The 24,381-nt window shown below is 43.8% G+C and overlaps 5 protein-coding genes across 5 annotated transcripts; 3 read left to right on the forward strand and 2 right to left on the reverse strand.

The window, feature by feature from the left end:
- Nucleotides 1-6,765: 6,765 nt before the first annotated feature.
- N7498_007845 (uncharacterized protein) lies at nucleotides 6,766-8,094 on the forward strand (the record flags this gene model as incomplete). The annotated part of the gene is made up of 3 exons (XM_058454907.1): nucleotides 6,766-6,799; nucleotides 6,962-7,651; nucleotides 7,796-8,094. The coding sequence occupies 3 exons, from the start codon at nucleotides 6,766-6,768 to the stop codon at nucleotides 8,092-8,094; spliced, it is 1,023 nt and encodes a 340-aa protein (XP_058307156.1).
- A 416-nt stretch (nucleotides 8,095-8,510) lies between these two features.
- N7498_007846 (uncharacterized protein) lies at nucleotides 8,511-9,494 on the reverse strand (the record flags this gene model as incomplete). Its single annotated transcript, XM_058454908.1, has 1 exon — nucleotides 8,511-9,494. One exon carries the CDS (start codon nucleotides 9,492-9,494, stop codon nucleotides 8,511-8,513), a length of 984 nt encoding a protein of 327 aa, XP_058307157.1.
- A 5,042-nt stretch (nucleotides 9,495-14,536) lies between these two features.
- On the forward strand, nucleotides 14,537-14,734 carry N7498_007847 (uncharacterized protein; the record flags this gene model as incomplete). Its single annotated transcript, XM_058454909.1, has 1 exon — nucleotides 14,537-14,734. One exon carries the CDS (start codon nucleotides 14,537-14,539, stop codon nucleotides 14,732-14,734), a length of 198 nt encoding a protein of 65 aa, XP_058307158.1.
- A 272-nt stretch (nucleotides 14,735-15,006) lies between these two features.
- N7498_007848 (uncharacterized protein) lies at nucleotides 15,007-15,663 on the forward strand (the record flags this gene model as incomplete). Its single annotated transcript, XM_058454910.1, has 2 exons — nucleotides 15,007-15,151; nucleotides 15,278-15,663. 2 exons carry the CDS (start codon nucleotides 15,007-15,009, stop codon nucleotides 15,661-15,663), a joined length of 531 nt encoding a protein of 176 aa, XP_058307159.1.
- Nucleotides 15,664-18,767: 3,104 nt separating this feature from the next.
- N7498_007849 (uncharacterized protein) lies at nucleotides 18,768-20,095 on the reverse strand (the record flags this gene model as incomplete). Its single annotated transcript, XM_058454911.1, has 3 exons — nucleotides 18,768-19,663; nucleotides 19,756-19,911; nucleotides 19,978-20,095. 3 exons carry the CDS (start codon nucleotides 20,093-20,095, stop codon nucleotides 18,768-18,770), a joined length of 1,170 nt encoding a protein of 389 aa, XP_058307160.1.
- Nucleotides 20,096-24,381: the final 4,286 nt, after the last annotated feature.

The following is a 24,381-nucleotide window of genomic DNA, read 5'->3' on the forward strand; positions in this document are numbered from 1 at the left end:
GAATGATGATAACGATTAATAATCAATATTAATGGTTAAATCATTTTAAGCAAACGCCTTTTCCGTTCAATAGCACACACATGTTGGAAATTGGAGCCCTCATCCTAAGGCGCCAATATCGGTCGGCATCTCTCTGCCCCGATGGCTGCTGATTGGCTAGCTAGGCCCATGAGGTTATTGAAATTGGGCGCCCGTATATATGGGTTTTTCTCATCTATATCACCTTCTTTGCTTCTTTTTAGGGGGTTCTCTCATTGACACTGGGCAGCGGTGTAGGAGAACATTTTTGTATGCATTTCCCTTAGAAAACTATTCTCAGGAGAAGGATATAAATATCCCCCTGAGAACGAGCAGAAAAGATTATTAGAATTTACAATCAATTATCCGTCCATCCTCTTTTCGTCTGATTATCTATCCCTTTATTTCTTAATAGGTTATAAGCCCGGTTATTTAAACTATAGACACTAGATACCCGCCTAGTTTACCTCACCCCTAAGAGACCTCAAGTCGTATAGATAGTATAGTATTATGCTATTATCGACCCGTGCTAAGACGGCTAATACTATAGCTATAACCGCTGCCGCTAGAGCATTTCCGCAACACCTAGTTCTATAGACGTCGTTGAGAACGCTTATAGAACCCGAAGACGATAGACTAAGCGCGTAGATATCGCGCGAGACGGCTTATAAGTAGCTAAATGCACTAGATAGCGCTTAATAGTAGCCTAATAGACCCTCTGACGACGGAAGTGATAACCCATCCTCTAAGGACGATAAAGACAACGGCAACGATAGCGATATTAGAGAAAGAGATGGCTCTAAGAATAACGATCCTCTAAGGGCCTCTAGTGCCCACGGTAGACATTGACATGGGACTCCCATGGGACTAAGGTCCGTCCCAAGTCCCACCCATGGGAATACCCATGGGACCCATGGGTACCCATAGACACCTGATTATGCCTGAATTCGCCTGAATTCGCCTGAATTTTGTGCATAAGATCACTGACTAATCTTTGTTATTTACGTCTGTTTCGGTTGGAACAAGTAATATCACTACTTTTTAACCTACCTACTAGGTAATTATAAGAAATAAAGTTGTTTATATATATAAAAGGGTCCGTTTCATCGGTCGCATTAATGTTTTAGGCCTATCGAAGTAAAGGTAAAAAAGCGGTGGTAGAAATTATAGTTTGTCCTCTAAGATATATATTTATTGTATACAACCAACCACTCTGCTATTATTTCCTTTGATTTTATTATATTATAATACTAGGTTATTATGGCTTATTTTACTAGTTAATTTAATTACTATAGCTTCTTTTATATATATTTATCTTGCAAACACCTAATTGCTAGTGTAGGGTGTGTGGTTGAGAAAAAGGTTAGAGTTGAGAGCAAAAGTTAAGAAATTTCTAGGGGGCATGGCTCTTACTGAATTCTATGGGACTATGGGACTCCCATAGGACTACCCACATAAATATAGAGAGTTAGGCCAATAGGATAGGCTAGGTAGACCTACCTAGTAGTGATTGGCTTATAAAGAACCAATAATATTAGGCTATGTGCTTAAAGCCCTTAATATGCCTTACCTTCTATCTAAGCTTTTTCTCTTTACCTTGGTCTTAGTTTCTCTTCACTTTCGCTAGTATAGCACACCTCTCGGACCCTATAAGCCAATCTATATATAGCGATAGTATTGATCCTATCCTTCTATCTGATTCTTTCTCTTTTGAACTAAACGAACCAACTAAAAGCCAAACAACTAAGCTTACACCACCACCACTACTACCACCCTCTATTCAACGTGTTGGAGACCGGACGAAACAGTGGGCACTTTAGACGGAAATGACTAAGACTGAATTTATTAAATAGTGGCTTACTACTCTATATGGGACAAAACCCAAAGCAAAATATATCTATTAGGATAGAAAGGGCCATCAATCTAATGTATAGACGCATTTTGACCAAGTTGTATATATTAATATAGGAAAACCAATGGTTGCTTGCAAAAGGTGTGGTATAATAATAAAGCATCTAGTAAAAGATAGGACATCTAGGATGCGACGATATCTAAAAAATGGTGCCTATTAGATAAAAAGTAAGCAAACAAGTATTAAGCACTTAATATAGAAAGTGGTATGTTTACTAAAAAGTGAGAGAAAAGTGAGAGCAAAATAAGAGAAAACTAACCTATTATTCTCTCACTAGGCAGTCAACTCCAATCTATCCTAACCTTGGTCTAAAGAGCTCTAGCAGCAATAGCTTTTAACCACTATCACTAGCCTACGCCTACCCTTCTAAATCATCGAGAGCGAGCACTTCCAGAAGCTTCTACGCCTAACCTAGTTAGCCCCTTCAATCCTAACCTTTCCTACCGGTCGCACGATATAGCGCCGACTATAAAATATAGTCGAAGACCGACAGAAAGACACCCTTTAGATGCTTCCACCCCATTCAAAGCTCTTAATTAGTCTAGATTACTAGACATCACCCTTTTAGTAAGCATTTATAGCTATTACTAGTTATTTCCTAGACTAGAATTAGGATTACTAAGAGGTGCTTCTAGGATTTGAACCCCTAGAAGGAATATATACTAGGACGAATCTTGGGTTAGTCCTAACTGATACCCTTCAAAAGTATCAGATTCTAGACTAGATTATGGCTATTACTACGGATAATACGTTAAATAACTAGACGATAATTATAAGTATCTAAGCTAGTTATCCTAGTCTACCTTTAATCCGCATTCCTTGCCTTGCGTATGTGATTTAGCTTAGTCTGAAATAGCTTCTTGGTTAGATGAAGGTAAACCCCTAGAATAATATAGTGGAAATGGTTTGGACAGAAGAGCATAGTCGGGCTGCTACTTGGGCTTAGCAGAGGTCTAGAAAGCTAGATATTGCGAATACCCTTCGTAAGGCTCACAGTCTTGCTATCTATATTAATACAAGCCTATAGAGACGGGATAACTTCCTAAAGCTTTAGACTAATCAGCCTATATTAGTCCTAATCTAGGACGTCCGTACGCGTTAGAATTCGATATATCTAATGCTTTACTAGGCTAAAAGGCTTCAATCTAATTTAAATTAGTACTGTATCACCTACTAGGTTAAATAGTTAATGATTAATTTAGAGGAATGGCGTTAGATTGATTATCTTCTTTGTTTAACTAAGCCTTTCTTCTAATTTACCACTGCCCTATCTAAGACCAAGGATATTACTATCCACAGTGTTTTTAGTATCTATAATAAGCTTTTTGACCACCTTGAAGCTTCGATTCGGCAGTTGAGGCGAAAAAAGGTTAGTCTCCTATATTCTCTCCCTTTTCCGCTAATTATAACTCTGATTTTTCGCACTTCAACCTATATAATAAGGGTTAAAGTGCGAAAAATCAGAGTCACAATTAGCGGAAAAGGGATTTATTTAAGTCTCACTTACTTACTTTTCCTTTACTTCTAGGCTAGGTGGAAACGGCAGATGCTTAAAGCTCTTGAATTAGCTAAAAATAAGCTTCGAGAGTACTATGCAAAAACAGATAATCTAGAACTTAGTGATATCTATGCGCATAGCACAATCCTCGCCCCTTAGCATAAGTTGCAGTTCTTTTCTAGCCCCGACTAGATAGATAAAGACTATACTTCTTTATATCGAGCGAGCTTTCAAGAGCGAATAAAAGTATATCAAATAGAGAGTGATTCAATCCCAAAACCTTAGGCTTCTATCCAAGCTTCTAAGCTTAATCAATTGCTTGCTTCTAAGCCTAAATCCACTAAGGATCAGGATGAATTAACCTAATATCTCCAAGGAGGTAAGCTTACTTTTTCCTCTCACTTTCCTCTCACTTTCCTCTCACTTTTCTCTCACTTCTAGTCTTACCTCTCATTTTACCTCTCGTCTAATTTCTTTAGTTTTACTTAGGTTTGGTCCCAATTAGCCCTCGTCTATTCTAGAAAGATCATACGCATTAGTTCCCTACACTAGCATATATAGCACAGGATATTTTCTCTATCCCTGCTACTAGTGCTAGTGTAGAAAGGTTATTTAATTTAGCCCAGGATATCTGTTATTATCGGAGGGGTCGTCTGAATTCTTCAACTATCTAAGACCTAATGATATTTATGTGTACGACTAGGTTCGAGATAGAAGATCAGTAGCTAGCTTTTATCCGATCTCTATCTATCCACGAGGACGGTGAAACAGATGAACCTTCTCAGCAAATAGAAGGTTTTGAGCTAATTAGTGATACTGAGGCGGATAGGGTGGATGAGCTAGATGAGCTAGATGAGCTAGATAGGATAGATGTTTCTAGGCTATCTTCTGTTCGGGCTAGTAAGAGAAGAAAGAGTGTTTTATCTAATAAGAGTGATGATGATTTGGTCTCTTTGCCTATAATTCCAGAAAGCCAGATTCGGGCCTCTAGTCGGGTGAAAAGACGTCCTCGGGGGCCTGAGGGCTTTGAAATTCTATAGAATAATATAGGTGCTATTCTCTCATTCAAACCTCACTTTGTTTTTCTTATTTTATTACCTTTCGACTGTAATTTTACCACCTAAATACCAAAGATTCCTACATAATATACATTAATTATACCTCCTTGTATTATGGGTACTTATGGGAGTATGGGAGTCCCATAGGTGGGTAGGGAAAAGGCCGTCCCACCCATGGGACTAAGGGTCGGTCCCATATCCCACCCATGGGCGGGACGGGACTGTCCCAAATGGGAATACCCATGGGAGTGTCAATGTCTAGCCCACGGTATATCCTTAGCACGCTATCTAAAGAGCTAGTCGCCTATCTTAGGCATCGATATCCCTAAGGATAGCAAGAAGCGTATTAAGTACGTATTCTATACTATTAAGCGTAATAGAGACTACGTATAGGTAGACTGCGCCATAACCCGCGAATGGGTTCTGGAATCAAAACCCAACCCAACCCAACGCGGGTTTTGGGTTCTGCACCTAGAACCTAACCTAACCTAATGGGTTTTAAATCTAAAGTTAAAAACCCGTAAATAACCTATTTCGACCTATTCTTATATAAAATCCTAGTCTTGGCGTATATAATTTGGCTGATTCATCTTAATTTAATACTGTTTTTTACACTTGTTTTTGTAACTATAATAATAATTTATCGACTTCCTCTAAAATATATTGGTAACTTTAAGAAATTCACTTAAATATATATTCATTAATATTGGTAATTAGTTATTTACGTAGTTTTAATATAATATAGCCCTAGAGTTATGATGGAAACCTGATATATTCTAAGAAGCTTATATTGCTGTAGAAATATATATCTATTATAGAGCGAAGGTAGTGCGCTCTTTTAAAGATAATAAATCTTCTCTGCTTTATTTACGTTACGCCTATAAAATGTACTTTTTTCTCTAATAAGTAATTCTTTATAGCCTATTTTATTTTAAATATATTTTATTTAATCCTTAAGCTATATTTGTTAGTCGTGAAGTAGAAATGAAGTTAAAAAGCTCTAGTCTTTGTGAAACTTTTTTAGTTTAGAGATAGTCGATATAGGTTAGGCATAGGTTATTTATAGGTTTTAATAGGTTTTTTGTGGGTTTTAATAGGTTTCTATAGGTTCTTAATAGGTTCTCGCGGGTTATAATAGGTTCTCGTGGGTTATAATAGGTTCTCGTGGGTTCTCGATAGATTCTCGCGGGTTAAAATAGGTTTTCGTGGGTTAGGCCTACTAAAAATGCCTACGCTAAACTAATTATATAAGAAATATAAGAGTTATTAGTCTAATCTAGTGAATAATCGATAAGTCTATTAGCGTGGAGCTTGTTCCCTATAATAATCTCTTAGTATATCTTCTTTATTTCTTTATTTACCCTAAGTACCCTCTTACTTCGCGATATATCTTAAAGCTAATACTCTAACGTATTTCCGTTATCTACCTTTAATAATATAGAGAGTATTCCGTACCTTGCATCGGAGAACCTATAGCTATTTACCCCTAAGCTATCTAGTAGCTAGAATGGGTTGGGTTCGGGTCGACTTCTTGGACCCGCACGCGGGTTTTGGGTCGAGGTAGATAACCCAACCCGAACCCGCATAACCCGAACCCAACCCGCAAGAGCTATATATAGATTATGCAAAAATACGTATGTTCTAGTGTTGTATTAACTATATTATCCTAGGTAATATTAGTATATATAGAGATATTTATATAGATAATAGGCTATATATTTTATATAAAGGCTTATATATATATAAAAGCTAGATTTCGAGGTTTCAAATAAATTACAGAGCTCTTAGAAAAAGTGGTGCACCTACCCTCCGAGAAATATATATATATATAATTTAGACCTAATTACCTACCCCACTTACCTATTCTAGCCTTATATCTATTATAAAAATATATATAGCTTATATATAGCCGATATAATATCTATTTATATATATAAGGTAATAGATAACTAGATATAAAGTGTATTAAAGAATACCGTACATAATTACTAAGTATTTTTATGAATGCCAAGACCTAAATTTTATGTAAATTCGGGTTGAGATGGGTTATTTGCGGGTTTCTAAATCTAGATTTATAACCCGCTGGGTTGGGTCCGGGTTACAACTTAGAACCCGAACCCGCTGCGGGTTCGGGTGCGGGTTGAAGGTCTTGACCCGCATTGCGGGTTATGGCGCAGTCTAGTCTATTTATGGTTTAGCGCTAGGAAGCTTTTGTTAGTAAAGTCGGAGAATCACGCTATAGTTCAATGTAGACTAATTATAGGTGCCCTCTAGGCTTGATGCCTCCGGGCGTAATGAATTATGTGTTTGTGTGTGTGTACCCTGACAGACTGTATCGCCAATCGAGTGGACCAACGACTACAGTATTCATCCTGAGATCGACTGTACTGTACCTAGAAGACTGTAGGCAGTGCCGGACCACGACGCAAGGTATATATCTTCGACACTTGTCGGGAACTACTGTACTTTATCTAGCTCCCTGTACCTTTTGTCGGAGAAACGCGAGAAAACCAGAATGGCGGGCCGAGACGCGAACCTCTGAACCGCCTGACCGCGACGAACACGAAAAGTCACCGCCACGAGTATTGAGACCGAGACGCACCACCAGACCGCCTAACAACTATGGCCAAGAGCAAGAAATCGACATCCAGCAGATAAATGCGCGTTCGCAGCAGCAGCAGAAGAAGAAGACACTGGGCAAGCCAGTAACCCAACGGGAAACGGTAACGTCGGACTCCTCGACGGAGAGTGAGGACCCGAACGCCTCTGAACTTATACGAGAGCTCGTCAACCTCAGGAAAGACATCAAACTGCGAGATGAATTGCGCAAAGAAGAGCTGCGGAAGGCTAAGGAAGAATTCAGCGCCGCCCTCGCAGAAGTGCGACACGAGCTACAGATCCTGACAGATAGACCATTGGTATCGCAATCCGAGGCATGCTCTCAGACTGGCCTCGATGACATCCTACGCGAAATTCAAACCCTACGTGACGCAATTAGCACTCCCGCCCTCACAGGCTCCCCGTCCTACGCAGATGTCGCCCGTATTCCTCGACTCAGTCACCCGAGCAACATACGGACTCTTTCAACGTCGAACACGACACCGACCACCTTCACCGATACGCTATACTGCACGATAGACACCTCAAAGATGACCGAAAGCGAAAGTGAGAAGATATCCGCGGGCTCAATCAGGGCCACAATCGAGACAGAGATCCGGACGATGGACGATCACACTCACTAGCGCTGTCGCGCTGTCACTGTGGGTCCAAGAAATACCGACCGGATCAGAATCGCGTGTCGCGATGAAGCCGAGCACCAGCCGGTCAAGAAAGTGGCGGAAACAAAGATCGGTGCGGGAGCCCGGGTGCTTCGGGACGAGCTCTACCCGATCAAGGTCGACAGCGTCAAGAGGGCTGCAGTACTGGATGACAACCATGACATCCTGTCAGGAGCGGCGGCAGCCCTCGGTGAGGAGAACGAGACTACTGTCGCCAAAATGACGTGGCTTAGCAGCAAGGAAGCCGCGAAGCCATATGGGTCAATGGTCGTGTACCTAACCAAAGGCGCTGACGCGCGGAGGCTCCTGGCCGAGGGATATATCCTGTGATATATCTGTCCTCTGAGCCATTTTTCTCAATATAGTTGAGCACGCGGCGGGCTCCCTCTGCGACGTCTTCCATCGACCGAGGTGGGTCGGTCACCTGATGCTGTGGCTTTTGGTGTTCCTCTCCTGTCCGGGGGCATTCTCTGTGCGTTCGCACCAGTCGCAACTATCGCTGCCATCCCCCTACAGAAAGGGTATCAGACGGTAGCGCTTGAAGTTACAACTACGATGAACTAATTCCCGAGGCCGTAGGACCTCTGATTGGCTGGATATTTCAAGAAAACGTTTTTGCCAAGAACGAGTTGTTTTTTTAGGTTGACCGATCATTAATGCATTGCCTTCTTCAAAATCTCCATTAATCTAATAGATACAATACAACCGTTCAATCCAAGTTATCCGTGTAACTGCTGTCTGGTCTATCATACGGATATCTCCTGTACCTTGCGCTCTCGATTTATTCCGATCTGCAGCCAGATATATGACACTGCTGCCCAAATAAGAATATACGCGAAGAGAATCCCTAGGGATAATCCAAACGCATAGTGGAATTCCATGATCCATATTATGGCCGATAAGCTCCCTAAATAGACACAGACTCCAAAGATCCACCAGATAGTGAGACCGAGAAGCATGCGCCTGAAAGCCTTTGACGAATCATAACGTGCATTGTACCGTATGCGGAACTCGCGATCCTGCAAGCCATCAACAGCTATGAAGTCTTCAGCCGCGTAGTATACCAACGGCCGCAATGGCGTCCCCTTTGCCTGTGAGTTGATACCAATGGGAATCTTCAGCGGGATGAGAGTGATGAGCATCAGGATTCCGAGAAATGCCATGAGGACCCCCGGGGAGTAGAGATAGAGCTCGGGGAGTTCCTTGCTGCTACCGATAACGAATGGAATTAAGGCGCAAATCATGGCCACACCATATACCCAGGATGTAGCATCGAGTTCCCATCGCGAGCGTGATAGCAAAGGAGCACACTCATCTGGGTGCCAAAGAAGGCGACAGACCCGGGCAATCAGAATGTAGAGCTCGCCTAAGCCAAAGGAGATAATAGCGTAGCCTAAGACCTGCTTGTCGAATTCAGGCTTCGTGAAACGGCATGCCTCGTAGGATCGACAGGCGCTCTTCCAGTGGGATCGATGGATATCGAACCAAATGTAGTATATTATGCAGGGGACCACAATGTCAAATATTATGATCATAATGGGCCCTATGGTGATTGAGAGATGATCCGTAAGTTTAGGTTTCTTTTGCGCGAGCTTCTCATATGATGATGAATGCAGTGTGGATGGTGTCCACGCACCTAGCACTCTGGCTTCCTCCTGTGCGGAACCTGCCATCCTGCCGGCAGTATAGCTGTCTTGGTCATCCTCATTAGCATTGGCTACGAGTATCATTTGATTACTCGTCATTGCTCTTTTATTAGTTTAGCTAGACGGCACCTTTATTGCTAATAAGTAATTTTCAATGCCGGGTCATTGACGTCACTGATCAAGCACATGATCATTGCGCACTAATTTCCATATTCTAAAGAATACATTATACGCTTCCGTTCGGTCCGGAGTTCTTGCCTTAAACTTCTGGCATTTGTTGGAATCGAGATAACCAACTAGCTGTCTCGTGTTGGTGATAATAATTCCTATGAAATTCTTAAAAAGGAGTTTCAGGCTCTAAAATAACGTCAATGAACTTTTAGAGCTAATTAAACAGTCTCCGATACTTGTTCCTCAGGTGGTTTTACTTCTGATCCTGCATAATCAATTATATCATCACTGAATGCTTCCGACATAAACGCCTCCGAGCTGAATAAGCCAGAAGTAAGCGTTTCTCTATTGGCCGCCTTTCACGGAATCAAAGCGGAAGACATGGGTCCGACTAGCGCGTTGCTGTCGTCATTTAATTAAATCTTATTCTGGAAGTGAGCTCGCTGACCCTGAGTCGAGGTTAGTCAATAATCGGCGAAACCCAAATAACCTGATCAGATGCTCTTTGTATAATCTTTACGGCCTCTGTGGTAGGACGCGTGTTTTTGGAAGTCTGGGGGCTGATATTATTTGCATACTAAGTAAGACACGACCGGCGCTGTCTCTTTTCTGGACTTTATGGTTTCTGGAAGCGACATCTGAAGAGTTGACAAAAACCTAATGAATAAATTTCAAATAAAAGCCCCCTTTTTAGGAGGGAGATAATTGATGAGTGAGAAGATGGGTTTAAGTTTAATATTCTCCGGTTAACCACTCCAGCGGAACCATGGATATGATTGACCTTTGACGCATATGGCATATGCGCATCGGAGTTGAAGTTTTCATGCCATCATTGAAATGATTCTTTTAATACTCGCTTTCTTTCAGGTAATCATATCTTCGAAATTTGAGCTTTGATGCAAGATTTCATTAAGTCCATTCAAGTTGACTGTCAAAAGGTTAAGTTGAAAATCATATCGCTTACTGTTTGTTTCTGACGTTCGTAATACACAGGATCTCCAATGAGGGAAAAGCACAGGGTAAGGAAGTTTCTGCAAAGAATACTTCATCCCAGACTCCATTATGGATACAAATCTGAACACATGAATCAGGAGGGCGAGAGGAAGACTCAAACCGGGGCAAAGCCAGTAGTGGATGAAGAACAAATTTGTATGTTGAATGGGAACCCTCAGAAGCACGATGAATCGCAGGAAAAAGAATTCAAGGGCCTTGATTGATTCTGGCAAGGCTTTCTTCGGTCGTGGAAGCAAGATAAGGAGCATTCTAAGTCGAAAATTTCATTATGCTTCTTTAAATGGTGACCTCGCACAGTCAAGAGGGATACATTATGTATAGTTTGGTCATAAAGGGTCACCTGTCGCTAAATTCATATACGTAAACGCATTAGATCATAACGTAGAGGACCCAAATGACCCGGGCCAAACTAGGACGGTGGAGGAGCCGGTGAAGGAACCATTAGAGACAGCGGAGCTGGCGAGCCCGTCTGAAACTGATAATTGAGCTTGTACAAGACGGATGCGTTCATCGTAAAATATATCCTGAATGCCTCCAAGGTCCATCTCCCGAGCACCTGAATCTGGTCGACGAGGATCCCCACATTCGTGCGCATGTTGAGCCGCACCCTTCCGAAAACTGTGGCCTGAGTAGCTGTCGGCCTGCAACAAAAGTGCTCTCAGCTTAGTAGATAAGGTAGAGAGAAAATTGTTGTGACAGAATGGTCTTCTATGGAAGGAGAACAACAGGGCACTGGGCCCTCTGGGGTCGAGAAGTAGCAACTTCTGCAGCGCGTCTACCGGACATGCTCCATCTCTTGTTTTTGCAAGAATAATCTGTACTCCTTCGTGGCGGCGGTCCGTCTTACTCCGCTTGAATGTGAGTTGCGCATGGTCTAACGAGGACGAGAATCTGACGTCGGAGCGCGTTAGCTTTGTGGCTAGGATAATAGAACACGTGCCGAGGTCTTCTGTTTTATAAGTGAACTCTCTGAGGCGGAGGAACCCAGCAAATACCACCCGGCAGGCAGTTGCGAAGTTTAAGTCGTCTAGGGCAGTCTCTGTGCGTTCGCACCAGTCGCAAGTATCGTTGCCATCTTCCCCATGAAAAGGGTATCAGACGGTAACGTTTGATGTTACTACTACGATGAACTAATTCATGAGGCCGTGGGGCCTCTTATTGGACCTTTTCGCCAAGAAAGAGTTGTTGGAATTCACAGGATCATACATAACAAGTAGGTAACGAAATAAGCACACGATGTGCTAAAAACCCAATAGTCAAAGACCAACCTGATTCACGGTGATTGGTACCTCTCCCAAAACGCAATTTCGGTGAATAGGTGACATAATTATTAGGTATTTTTTAGTGTCGTGGTTTGTTATTTCGAACCGATTTGCAAACCGAGGCCAGGGCCCTTTCCAGTAGAACGAGGCTATTCGACTGTCGCCGTCGTCATCATAATACAAGTCGAGCTTGCCTTCAATTCCAACCTGTGTGTTGCACTTCCACAAAATGAGATCACGCCGCGTGCTCCAAGTGGGACAACAATTTGATTCACATCTTCGGCGGACAGCAGAGACAAACTTCTCTTTTCGTACGGTTGACCACTAGTGAGAAATGAATATTATGAAAATTGAAGCCTGAAATAAAAGCAAGCGCGAGATACCTCTCGACTATCGTGTTCCTTGAAAATGATATTACCTTTGAAAAGGTTGTTCTAAATAATGACGGAAAGTCGCTGTGTGACACGACTCATTTACATGAACAATGAATTCTCGGATTTAAAACGTAATAACGACGAGCCAAACTCTATCCATATAATTGCACGGCAACGGAGAGTGATTGAGAGGCTTTAATACCCTTGGCCAATTTCATTTGTGCTCAGCATGCAGTACGCGTAAACCTTGAAATATCCATGGACAGAGAGCCTGAGAACTGACAGGAAACCTGAAAAACGGGTATCCGGCTGTCCAATGAACATACGATGCCAAAATTTCTTAAATACGGCCTCCGCCCGGTAAGCCCGCCGCTAGGGAAATTGCTTTGCAGCAAAAGCTCGTGAACGATGACAACATCCGGGTAACTCGGTACACCTATCTGAGTTTGGGGATCCTCGTTCTTGCTCGTTCTCGCTCCCGCCCCGGAATGGTCTGAGCTTCTTCGTGGACTGCCTCATTTAAGCTTTGATATTTTGATATATGAAACTGTATAGAATCATGTCGGCTTTGAGAAACTGCACTAGGCTGCACGTTTTCAAACGTTCGGCGAAGCAACCTGGACGCCGATCCGTGGAGCAGTGTTTTAACTAGGAAAGAGGTCGCCTGAAATTTGACAAGAAAGGGGAAACAACCTTTCTTGGAGACAACTCTTTCTTGGCAAAAACGTTTTCTTGACATATGTAGCCAATCAGAGGCCCTACGTACACACGGCTCGTATGCAGATGCCCCCAGCAAATCTCCAGATGACGAAGAATTGGCTCGTTACAATGCCCATAGGCTGAATTCGTCACCAGCGCCTTTTTTCGGGTAAATTTTCATTTTCCAGAGGAACGGGAGGGATGCACTTGTCATTCACCGGAATTATTTGCCTTGCACGTATCGGACTCGACCCCCACCTGCCGCAAGAGGCGATCCCGGACCGCCAACCAATGAGATGGGGTTTGCAGTCATGGCTCGACGCCCTCGACTTTACCCTGGGAAACTTGTCGCGGCCGCGTAATCGAAGCAAATAGGTACCGGTTATTCAAAAGACTTAATGGCTGTGGTCGTAGAATCCGTCGAGGTAGTAAAAATTCACGACTGAAGATCATTGTCGCCGCCAAAGCTTTTTCTTTTACAATGGTCAGCCGAAAGGGCCGCATTCCCGAGAAATTGACGAGATTGTTATTCGCTCGAAGTCTATCTTTGACCTGACATATCGAGGTGGAGAAGTCACTCCCACGGGGTTGCTTTGCCGGCGCAGAACGCCGTCCGAGGAGCGCGTTCTGGAAAAGTAGACTCCTACTCATGCTGAGACCGCTTAAGAAAGCGGGACTTTCTCCAGGTGGTTTTGATGTAGATAGGCAGAGCTTTGGAATCATAATTCGTCCTAGGATATAATGGAATGAACAATTTGTTTTTCATAGAATTGATCGCGAGCCAGACTTGAACTGGCCGAGCGAGCGCCTTCACATAGACAGACTCCTCCCAACCATGTGTAGGAGGACTTTGGGAGTCACTGTTGTATTTTTGGCGGAGAGGGGTATCGGGATCTGTGCCTTCTGAAGTATCCGTGCACTCGGACGCCCGATATACGCATGCTAGATTCGTATCGAGGCGAGGCAAGAAGTTGAGGTAGCGAGACACGGAAAATCTAGCCGAGAGCTAAACTTACCACCCACGAGGTTCCGGCACTTGTATGGTGCTGCCTAATCCCTTTTTATCCTTAAATAGCAATGTACGGTGTCCCCGAATATTCACGGTTTTCACCATGTAGCAATCGGGGCTGAGCTATTGGCTGTCAGTTTTTTTTTTCGGACTTTGGAAATTGCTTGTTCGTGGCCTGTTGCAATCGCAGGCCTCGTCCGGCGCACGTGGATGCCGGTACTTCTACCCTCGAGTGGAAACTACCCCTAACTGTCCCAGCCCGACACCATTTACCTAGTACACGCCTCTCCACCATTCCTCCAGTACCATATTCTCCTCCACCTCTCCATGGGACTCTCGCCGTTTCCGCTTTTCTGTCGAAACGACCCACTACACTGCCCCCTTGGGCCATTAGATCTAGTTCAAGGGGATGTCTTGCGCTATGGCACTAATTCTAGGTAGCAGAGTAAATGGATTCTTTCGTAGAGGTGCCTCGTACCTACCTTCTCTTTATCTCAAAGCTCTTGTTCCCCAAATTTCTGACCAAAATCCATCCGAATTCTGCAATACCAGTCTTGGTACCTCCACGGATTTTGTCAACCATCGCAGATGAGCAAGATGACTACCCAGGCTATGACCAGGGAAATCCTCCTTTCGAGACGTGAGATTGAAGGTATGATTGCCGAAGACAAATCTATCATCACCCTCGACGGTAAAGTGATTAAACTGGATTGCTGGATCAAATTCCACCCCGGCGGCGCCCTAGCTATAAAGCACATGATAGGTAAAGATGCCACAGACGAAGTGAACGCGTAAGTACCGGATTTATCTCATCACTTGCCAATTGACTGACGGAAAAAAGCAACTCTTTCTTGGCAAAAACGTTTTCTTGGAATATCTAGCCAATCAGAGGTCCCACGGCCTCGGGAATTAGTTCATCGTAGTCGTAACTTCAAACGCGACCGTCTGATACCCTTTTCATAGGGGAGATGGCAGCGATAGTTGCGACTGGTGCGAACGCGCAGAGATTGCCCCCTGACAGGAGAGGAACACCAAAACCCACAGCATCAGGTGATCCACCTCGGTCGATGGAAGACATCGCAGAGGGAGCCCGCCGCGTGCCTAATTACATCGAGAACAATGGCTCAGAGGATACATACATCACGGGATATATCCATGCGGTCCGCCAGTTCGCACTCAACGCCCAACGGGGAGACGGCCAGGGGATGACCAGTACTTGAAGCGCTGACCAAGATCAACGCCGACACCGAACGTCTGAACCAGCGAATTGATACCATTGAAAAAAAACGAGTATCCTATCAACCAATGTATCCACCTCCGCGGCGAGTTCCGCAGCAGCGTGGCGCGACTTCCGAGCCAGAGACTGGCAGCGCGGCTTGGCCAAGGCTGCGGCACCGAATACCCGCAGCAACGGCACGTCATCTCCAGGGGTACCGGAAATCGAGCTTCGCGAAGACCGAGTGGTAATCGTGAAGGTCGGCCCGAATCGTGAACAGATTCGCGGACTCACGCCGCGGGAGCTGGTCGAACGGGCAGAACGTCAAAAGACGACTAGTGCTCGACAGAAGAATTCTATAGCCCTAGCGGGAGGGGCTGCCTTCGTCGTAGCTCGAAAACTGCCATCAGGCGATGTGGTGATGGTGGCCAACAGTGCCGCCGGGGCTGAGCTCCTTCGTAAGTATCCTAAGTGGTTGAGTGCATTCGGGCCTGGCTCGGTGATCTAAGAGCCCTCGTGGGGAGTCGTGGCGTACTATATCCCCGTAAAGTCGATGAAAGTTACCCTAGTGTTACGGCCCTTGAACAACATGAGGCAATTCAGATGCCCAATCTGGTATATCAGAAGCCACATGAGAGGGTTTCCCGCGAACCTGCATGAAAGCGAACGCCACGTGACCGCACAAAGGAATAAAAGGCATTCTCTTGTAATTAATGAGCTCTCTTTCTTAAGGATTAGTTCAGTCACAATCGCAGGATTGAACTTCTCATCCACATACTTATAGTTCCGTCTGGTCCCTTACCTGGTCTAACTCCAGTCCTAACACCTAGAGAGGATGGCTAACGTCTTAGCTAAACTACTTAGATAGAACGACTAGGGCGAAGGCGCTAAGATCTAGTATCTTGGCTAGCTGAGCGACTGGGTATATAGGCTAAGGGCTTAGTCTTAATCGAGTTTACTAGCCTAGTTATAGCTAACCGTGCTATTATTATTAGTGTCGTATAGGGGAAGCAAATTTATAATACTTTACGCTTCTGCCGCGAAGGACGGATAAAGCTCTATAGAAAATGCCAAAAACTAGGGTATATCTAGTCACACTATTCTAACGTCTTTAAATATAGCCACTATGCTAACGAGCACCTAACCTAGGAGTGCTCGTTAATATAGAGGTAGGCGATATTAGTAAAATACGCTAATTATAGTAGTGGGTACCGCCTAATTAGCTAGGATTGCCTAGTGAAGATCGCGGCGATAAATAAGGTAAAGCAGGCGCTAGCTAACTGCCCTACGTATTACTATAACCCACTATATTTTAAAAGTATAGTAAATATTAATACGCCGACACCCTTTAATAAGACTAGACTTAGTAGAAATAGTAGACTTAGATCTATCTATATATACTCCAAAAGGATAGTAGGAGGTAGCTATCTCTTAGCGCCCTTAGTATGTCATAATTAACCTAGAAATAAACCTAACTAGAATAGGAACGTTACTTAAGGAGCTTATTAAACCTACGAAACCTAGAAGAGGCCCTAGTCGCCTAAAGGGATTAAGGACTAGGCCCAAAGACTAAGTGTAACCGCCTCTAACACTATAATATCGATAAACTAGCGATCGACGAGGTCCTAGGCGACGTCGTAGACGACCGCGTAAGAATACACTATTTTAAAGAAGCGCTATATAGGCGAGCTAAGAGACATTATAGACGAATAGCTAGATAATAGTAACTAGTTCGATATCTAACTCTCTTAGGCCGATCCTCCTTAGGATATCCCCTAGTAGGATAGCCTAGAAGAAGAGCTTACTTAGTTCACTAACGACGTCACAACGATTAACGACACTAACACTACACTAAAACCTAGCCTCGAGGATCTAGACCTAGATAGCCCTAAATATCGAAAACTTATTACCCTCTAATATAACTAAATTTAAGCGATGCTAGTTAGATCCTCTCCCGCGATCACTACCGATATACCTATAATTAAAGACCTAACTGACGATATATAGTATAAGGCTAGCGAGCGTAGTGATAACAAATCTATATATTAATAAAGTCGTTTAAAATACTTTAGTATAATATATATAAGTTATAGTTAGTGATAGCTACGTTTCTTAGGGATAGGAACGTCTTAGTAGTAGATATCGTCGCGGTGTAGAAGCTATAGAGAAACGAATAATAATATATAACCCACTAACTAGCGACTACAAAATTTTAACTAGTATATCTAGTAAAGGAAACCTCGCGTAGAATAGACTAAAGTGGGGACTAAGACTAGGGTCTAGATCGTTACTAACTAGGGGTATGCTTCTTTATATCGAGAAAGATTGACTCTAGTACCTAGTTTTACTAGCTTATCTCGTAGGACTATTAGCTACTAAAGCTTAGAAAGGCCTATCAAGGCAAGGACTAGACGGACCTATTCGTATATAATATATATAATAGACCTAGTAGTAACACCCTAGCCTAGCTAAGAAGCGAACTAGTAAGGCGCCCTTTTATAGAATACGTCGTATTAAGGGATATAAATATATACCACCTAGTATAGGGAGGTCTAGGGACTAAGACCGACAAAGAAGCTAGGGAACTACTAAAGATTATAAATAAGTAGAACCTTAAGTTAATTACTAAGGAAGGAAGGGCCACCTAGTCTCGAAATGACTAGTCATCGTTAATCGACCTCACCTTTATTAGTTTAAGTCTCACTAGTAGGCTTATTCGCTATAAGCGAGTGGATAAGATTAAATACTTATCTAACTATTTCCTAATTAGAATAATACTAGATATTGAAACCCTAGCACTTATATAATAGAAGCGGAGAAACTAGAATACCACGAACGAAAAGAAGCTTATTTAGAAGATTGAGGAAGGTTTATAAGCAAGGGACCTATCCTAAGTAGGCCCACTATAGGTCGAGGCCTAATATCAGAAACTACTAGATATCGTCTAATTAGTAATTAAAGCCTTAACCCTATAGGCAAAACCGTTAATATAGTCGAACCCTAATTTTAATTAGGAGTATAAAGCGGCTATTAAGGAAGTCCGTCGTCTACGATGTAGATATATAAGAACGAAGGATCCCTATAACTAGATATATTACTCTAAAGTACGCAATCAGAAAACGCGTCTAGTTAAGAAAGCACTATCCTAAGCGCACTAGCGCTAGGTTCAGTAGATCATCGAAGATAGCCCTTAGGGTATATAGCGTCTCGCTAAATAGGCGAGGAATCGCAACGAAGTATATAATAAAGGTCTTACCCTATCTTTAAAGATCTAAGGTCTTTAAATACTAGGAAAGCTCGTAGAAACGGTCGATTAGAAAGTAGAAGCCTTTTAGATAGCCTTTTTCCTATAACTATCGCTAGTAGATCTCTTCGACACTATTTACTTTTAGTACCCACAACCAATCGAATTCCCACTAATTACGATACTAGAAATATAAGAAGCAGTGAAGACGGCAAAGGCAGGGAAAGCGCTAGGAGAAGATAGTATCCTAAACTCTTTCTAGTATAAAATAATCGAGATACCTATCGTCTAGTAAGTACTTAGTTTACACAAAGTAGCCCACTATTCAAAAACACACGCTCATTGGCGCCCCAATGTAAATGCAGTTCCTAAGCCTTGGTCGCATGTTTGGTAACGGCGAAGCTGTACGAGGGCTTCATGTCGTCCTTGACAGGGTAGTAGTCGGCACCCTTAAGGCGCATGTCACGGGCGTAGTACTCAAAGGTCAAGGTGTTGTAGTTGATGTCAAGAGTCACAAAGCCGTTAGCGGCCTGGTTGGCGTCGGCACCGAGCCACTTGGCGAATGGGCCGAGAGGAACACCATAGTTGCAGTCGCCGGCCTCGGCATAGCCTGCGCCGCCGGTGAGAACAAAGTCAGTGTTTTCGTACTGGTAGTGAGCCATGCAGTGGTCATGGCCGTTGACGACGACACCGTTGTTCTCGCGAACAATTTCCATCAGGGGATCCAGCTCAGTGTAGTTGGACGAGGAGGAGATGTAACCGTGGTGGATCTGCAAGATCTTCCAGGTAGCATCAGACTTAGCAAAAGACTCGCGCAAGAAGTCCACCTGCTTCTGGGTGTCCTTGTGACAGGCGATCACATAATCGGTGTTGTAGACGGAGGTTTCTTTCTGATAATTGTCGATAAAGCAATCGGAGTCCACGACCACGAAGGTTGCGGTCCAGTTAGAGCCGGTCAGGTCGTAGGTGTAATATGGCAGATGCTCGTGTCCAAAATACCAACGATCATCGATCAAGGGAGCAAGACGGGTTTGAAAATCAACACCGGCCTGGCCAGCGACAATGTCGTGGTTACCGAGAGCCTGGTACCAGGTCTTGTTGTCGAAGGCCTCGCCGACGTACATGTCAGCCCAGCCCTCGTAGAAGCGCTGGATACCTTCCGATGTGAAGTCGACACCGCTATCGTAGAAGTTATCGCCGACGGAGATAAAGGCTGAGCAGTTCTTCTTGAGGCAGACCTTCTCGATGTAGTGAGCCGTGCGGGCTGCAATGAACGTTAGCGTATATGCACTTTTCCCTTTCCATGTTTTCTCCTTTTTCCGGTTCGTGAAGTGACCTATTAGATAGATGACTTACTCTCCTCGATAGTGGCGTTGGAGATGGCCTGGCGGTCACCGGGGTCGCAGTCATTCTGAAGCTGGCGGGAAACCTGCACGCCGTCGGCCTCGAGCTTCAACAAGGCATTGTTGCAGAAATCCAAAGGCAGAGGCTGCCAACCAGTCCAGCCGTAATCTTCGATTCGTTAGTATTCTTGTTCGAGGACTTGATGTCCCAATATCTAAAACTGCAAGTACTTACCACCAAGGATACCCACGGTGAGGGTCTCAGCACCCTTAGGCGCAATGATGGAGTTTGGGGCGGCAGCAGCACCCAGGCTCAGACCCAAGGTCAGGGCAACACGAGACAAGAACGGCATCTTGAATATGAGGAAAGACAGACAGCTGTGTGCTCAATTTTCTGCTGATCCCTTGGCTGCTCGCCCTTTATATGGGGAATTTGGGATCAGGCATCAAGAGAGCCTGAAAGTCCCTCCGGACAAGCTTCCAGAATCCAACCATGATACCGCGAAGTGTGTCGCGTTCCTGGTTCCTGATTCCTGATTCCTGTCGTTAACAGTGGATGCCACGAGCAAAAGCATTGGTTCGCTTCTAAAAAGCTTCGCTGGTGTTGTAGCTAATGAGAGCTCAAGATGTGGCAATGTGACCGGGCAGTTTTGGGACAGACTATCCGTTCTGAGAGGTGCTCAGACAATACTATCTCCACCAGCGATGTCGGTTATTCTATCGGAGATGAAAGGATGGGAAATTGTTCGAACCCGAGATTCTCACGGCACCAATGAAGCTTAGCATATCAACCCACGTGCAGTAAGGCTGCCTTGACTGTTGGGCCTAGACCTCGCCCAACCCGCCCGCGAAACCCAACCCCCTCCGGGTTGGGTTGGATCTTAATCAGCAGATATGTGGGCGGGTTATGATTTGGGAAACCCGACCCACGACTAGTTAGTCGACCTAAACATAGAATCGCCCGGTAGGGGGGGGGGTACCCATAGTTAAAAAGTCTTGGCAAGGGGGGGGGTACCGAGTCAACCTAAGTAGGTCAAATCTTAGTATTTTTCGATCGGGTCTTTTAAATCTTTTAATATTAAAGCCTTTCTAATCTTTTGGCTTATTTATATTTTTGGATTTCAACCTAGAATAGTAGGGGCTAAGGGGGTCTAGTTTTCGTGAATTATTTTTGATGGGGGATGCCAAGACCTTTTCGCGCGGGTAGCCTATACCTATTTAAGCTATAGATCCCTTATGTAAGTACTAGGCTTAGCTATTAACGTATTTCCCGGTTGACATGCGCACCCGGTTGACCTGCGCACACCGCCCGAAACGCGTCGCGTTTCCACACCTACTTTCTTTAACCATCTACTATGCCACCAAAACGCGGTCAAAACGCTCCAAAATCACTAGAACGCGAGGGTAAAACCCTTCTAGCTATCCAGGCCTATAAAAATGGCCAATTTTCCTCTCTTCGCGCAGCGGCTCTTAAATACGGTGTGCCTGAAACTACAGCACGTACGCGTATGAATGGAACACCCTTTCGCGCTGATAAACGCCATCCACGACATCTATTGACCTAAACCGAGGAAGATTCGCTTACACAATGGATACTCTCTATGGATACACGTGGAGCAGCGCCTAGGCCAGCTACTGTAGGAGAAATGGCCAATATTCTCCTCGCAGCGCGTGGCTCTACACCATCACCTACAGTCGGCAAAAATTGGCCATCAGCCTTTATTAACCGCCGGTCAGAGCTTTGTACGCGATTCTCGAGACGATATGACTATCAACGCGCCTTAAACGAAGATCCAAAGGCCTTACGCGCGTGGTTTACGACTGTACAAAGCGTTATCGAAGAGAACGGTATCCAACCAGAGGATATCTATAACTTTGATGAGACAGGCTTCGCGATGGGCCTAATCGCTACAGCTAGGGTCGTTACCCGCGCTGAATACTACGGTCGGCGAGCTATTTTACAAGCTGGAAATCGTGAATGGGTCACTACAATTAAATCAATCAACGCTACTAGTAGGGCGTTACCGCCCTATATGATATTTAAAGGCAAAAACCATATTAGAGGATGGTTTGATGGCCTACTGTGTGATTGGCGTATTGAGGTCTCGCCGAATGGCTAGACTACCGATGAGATTGGCCTACGCTAGCTAGAAAAACACTTTATTCCTGCGACCGCTAGGCGTACGCGTGGAAAATATCGATTATTGATTCTTGATGGCTATGGTAGCCATCTTATAGCGCAATTTGATCGAATCTGCACTGAAAACGCAATTATTCCGCTTTGTATGCTAGCGCATTCATCACATCTCCTACAACCTCTTGATGTAGGTTGCTTTGCTATATTAAAACGCGCCTATGGCCGCCTTATGGAGAATCAAGTGCGTCTTGGCTATAATCATATCGATAAGCTCGATTTTTTAATGGCCTACCCTGAAGCGCGTGCGGATACATTGAGGCCAGAAACTATTCAAAATAGCTTCGCAGCAGCTGGTTTAGTGCCATTCGACCCAGAACGAGTGCTTTCAAAGCTTAATATCCAGCTTCGGACGCCTACGCCTCCTAATAGCCGACTAAGCAGTAGATCTAGCGTTTTTACACCAAAAACGCCTAGAATAGCTATTCAATTAGAGAAATAGGCTAAAGCGCTTAAAGATCTACTTAAGCAACGTTCAAAAAGCCCACTAAGTCCTACCAAAACTATGCTTGACCAAATTATTAAAGGCCACTCTCTTGCTTTGCATCACACAGCACTACTCGCGAAGGAAGTTAGTGATCTACGCGCGCATAATGAGAAAAAGCGGCAGAAACGCGCACGATCAACTAGGCAGATAGCATATCTAGGTGGCCTAACAGTCGCTGAGGCCTCACAGATTCTATAGCCTCCTACACAGGCTATAGAGCGCATTAAATCGCCTACGCCTACGGCCGTTCAATAGCCTAATTTACTACCTCTGCCAGCCAAACGTACTTAACCAAAGTGTTCTGGGTGTGGAGATATAGGGCATAAGATCAATTCATATAAAAATCGATAGGTTTTCAATATATTATGGCGTTTAGGTGGAAAAAATCCTAATTAAAAATACAGTGGTAGGCGGTGTGCGCAGGTCAACCGGGTGCGCAGGTCAACCGGGAAATACGTTAACTAGGCTAACTTCTAGACCCTATAAAGTATATTAGGCAAGTTACAGCAACAACGTACAACCACAATCTAGATTTATTAAATTATTTTTACTTGTATGAAAATCCCATGGCCTCGAGCATTATAAAAATGTCAATTAATAATTATTTAATACATTAGTTGTGGTGCAATAGCCTTCTAAAGTTCGCGCATTCTAGCGCGGCATTAAACCTTAGGCCACGAACGCTAACCGCTTTCGAATAAACCTTATATACGCTAACCGTATTTAAATAAACCTTATATGCCTTTTTCTCTATTAATATTAAGCCAATGTTTCTCAAAATTTAATAGATGCTCTATTAGTATATACAGTGGTGTAACGTAAGTATTTGACCTCGAGTACTTCGGCCTAGGACCCACTTTTCTAATACTGCCAGGCAGAAACCTCTGAAATTCAATTCAGTCTAATAGCTAGTATGCCACCCCTCATACTTAATAACATTAGCTACCCTGTGAGGCATAGTTTCTGATAGATGCTTGAATAATTCAATATCTAGGCCTTCCTAGGCTTCCTGTGCAGCTTTTAGCAATAGATCTAACGTAGATTCGTTGTTCGGTAGGCGCATTAGTTTAGGATAACGCTTAAGAATTTCGGCTTTTAGCAGCGCCTAGAGGTTCTCGATCGGGTTTAAATTAGGTGAATAAGGAGGCCATTCCATAATCTCGCAGGTAAGCTCATTAAGAGCTTCCCGTATAATATATGCAGTATGAACGGGCGCGTTATCTTGCTGAAAAATAGCATTATTATCAATACTATTAAGTAGCGTAGGTAAGATACGCCGATAGAGCTCTTCAATCGTACGTGAAGAAACACTACCTCTTCTAGACGTAGGATCTCCGAATAATGGAATTAGGCCTGATCGACGCGGTAAGCTAGAGAAAGCAGCCCAAAACATCTACTTAATTTGCTTCCCTCGCGCCGGAACTATCTGAACCTAAGAGCCTTCTTTTGAATGCTGAAAAAGCTAGTCTTTTGGATATATAAACGTCCATTCTTGCCGCTGGCCTATTCTACGTTCAACTGTACATTCGTCTAACCAGTAGACGCGGGCCCAGTCTTTAGGAGTGAAGTGTTGGTATTCGAGTGCCTATTGAAGCCGTTTCGTAGCATATTCAGGCGTAAGTGCCGGACGCTGCATTTTCCTCCATTTTCGAAGACCCATTTCGTGGGTTAGACGCCAAATTAACTAGCGATGGACCTTAAAATCGACCTCTCTAAGTAGATCTTTAATCAATATCGATGGCTTTTCTTGTATAGTGTCGTAGATATAGTCACGATCCTCTTCAGTAAGCTTCCTTGGAGCGCCTAAGCGTGGAAGGCTTTCTTGTTTTTGACGCTTTGCCTCTTGGGTAAGGGTATATTGAATTGTTGAGCGTGGAATATTGGGAAAGCGCATCTTCTTAATAGTTGTTGCACCCCAGCCATTTATAGCGTGTAATTCGTAGATCTTGGCCCTAGTA

Source organism: Penicillium cinerascens, assembly GCF_028974065.1.
Source record: "Penicillium cinerascens strain IBT 15544 chromosome Unknown contig_9_segment0_segment0, whole genome shotgun sequence".
Lineage (NCBI taxonomy): Eukaryota > Fungi > Ascomycota > Eurotiomycetes > Eurotiales > Aspergillaceae > Penicillium > Penicillium cinerascens.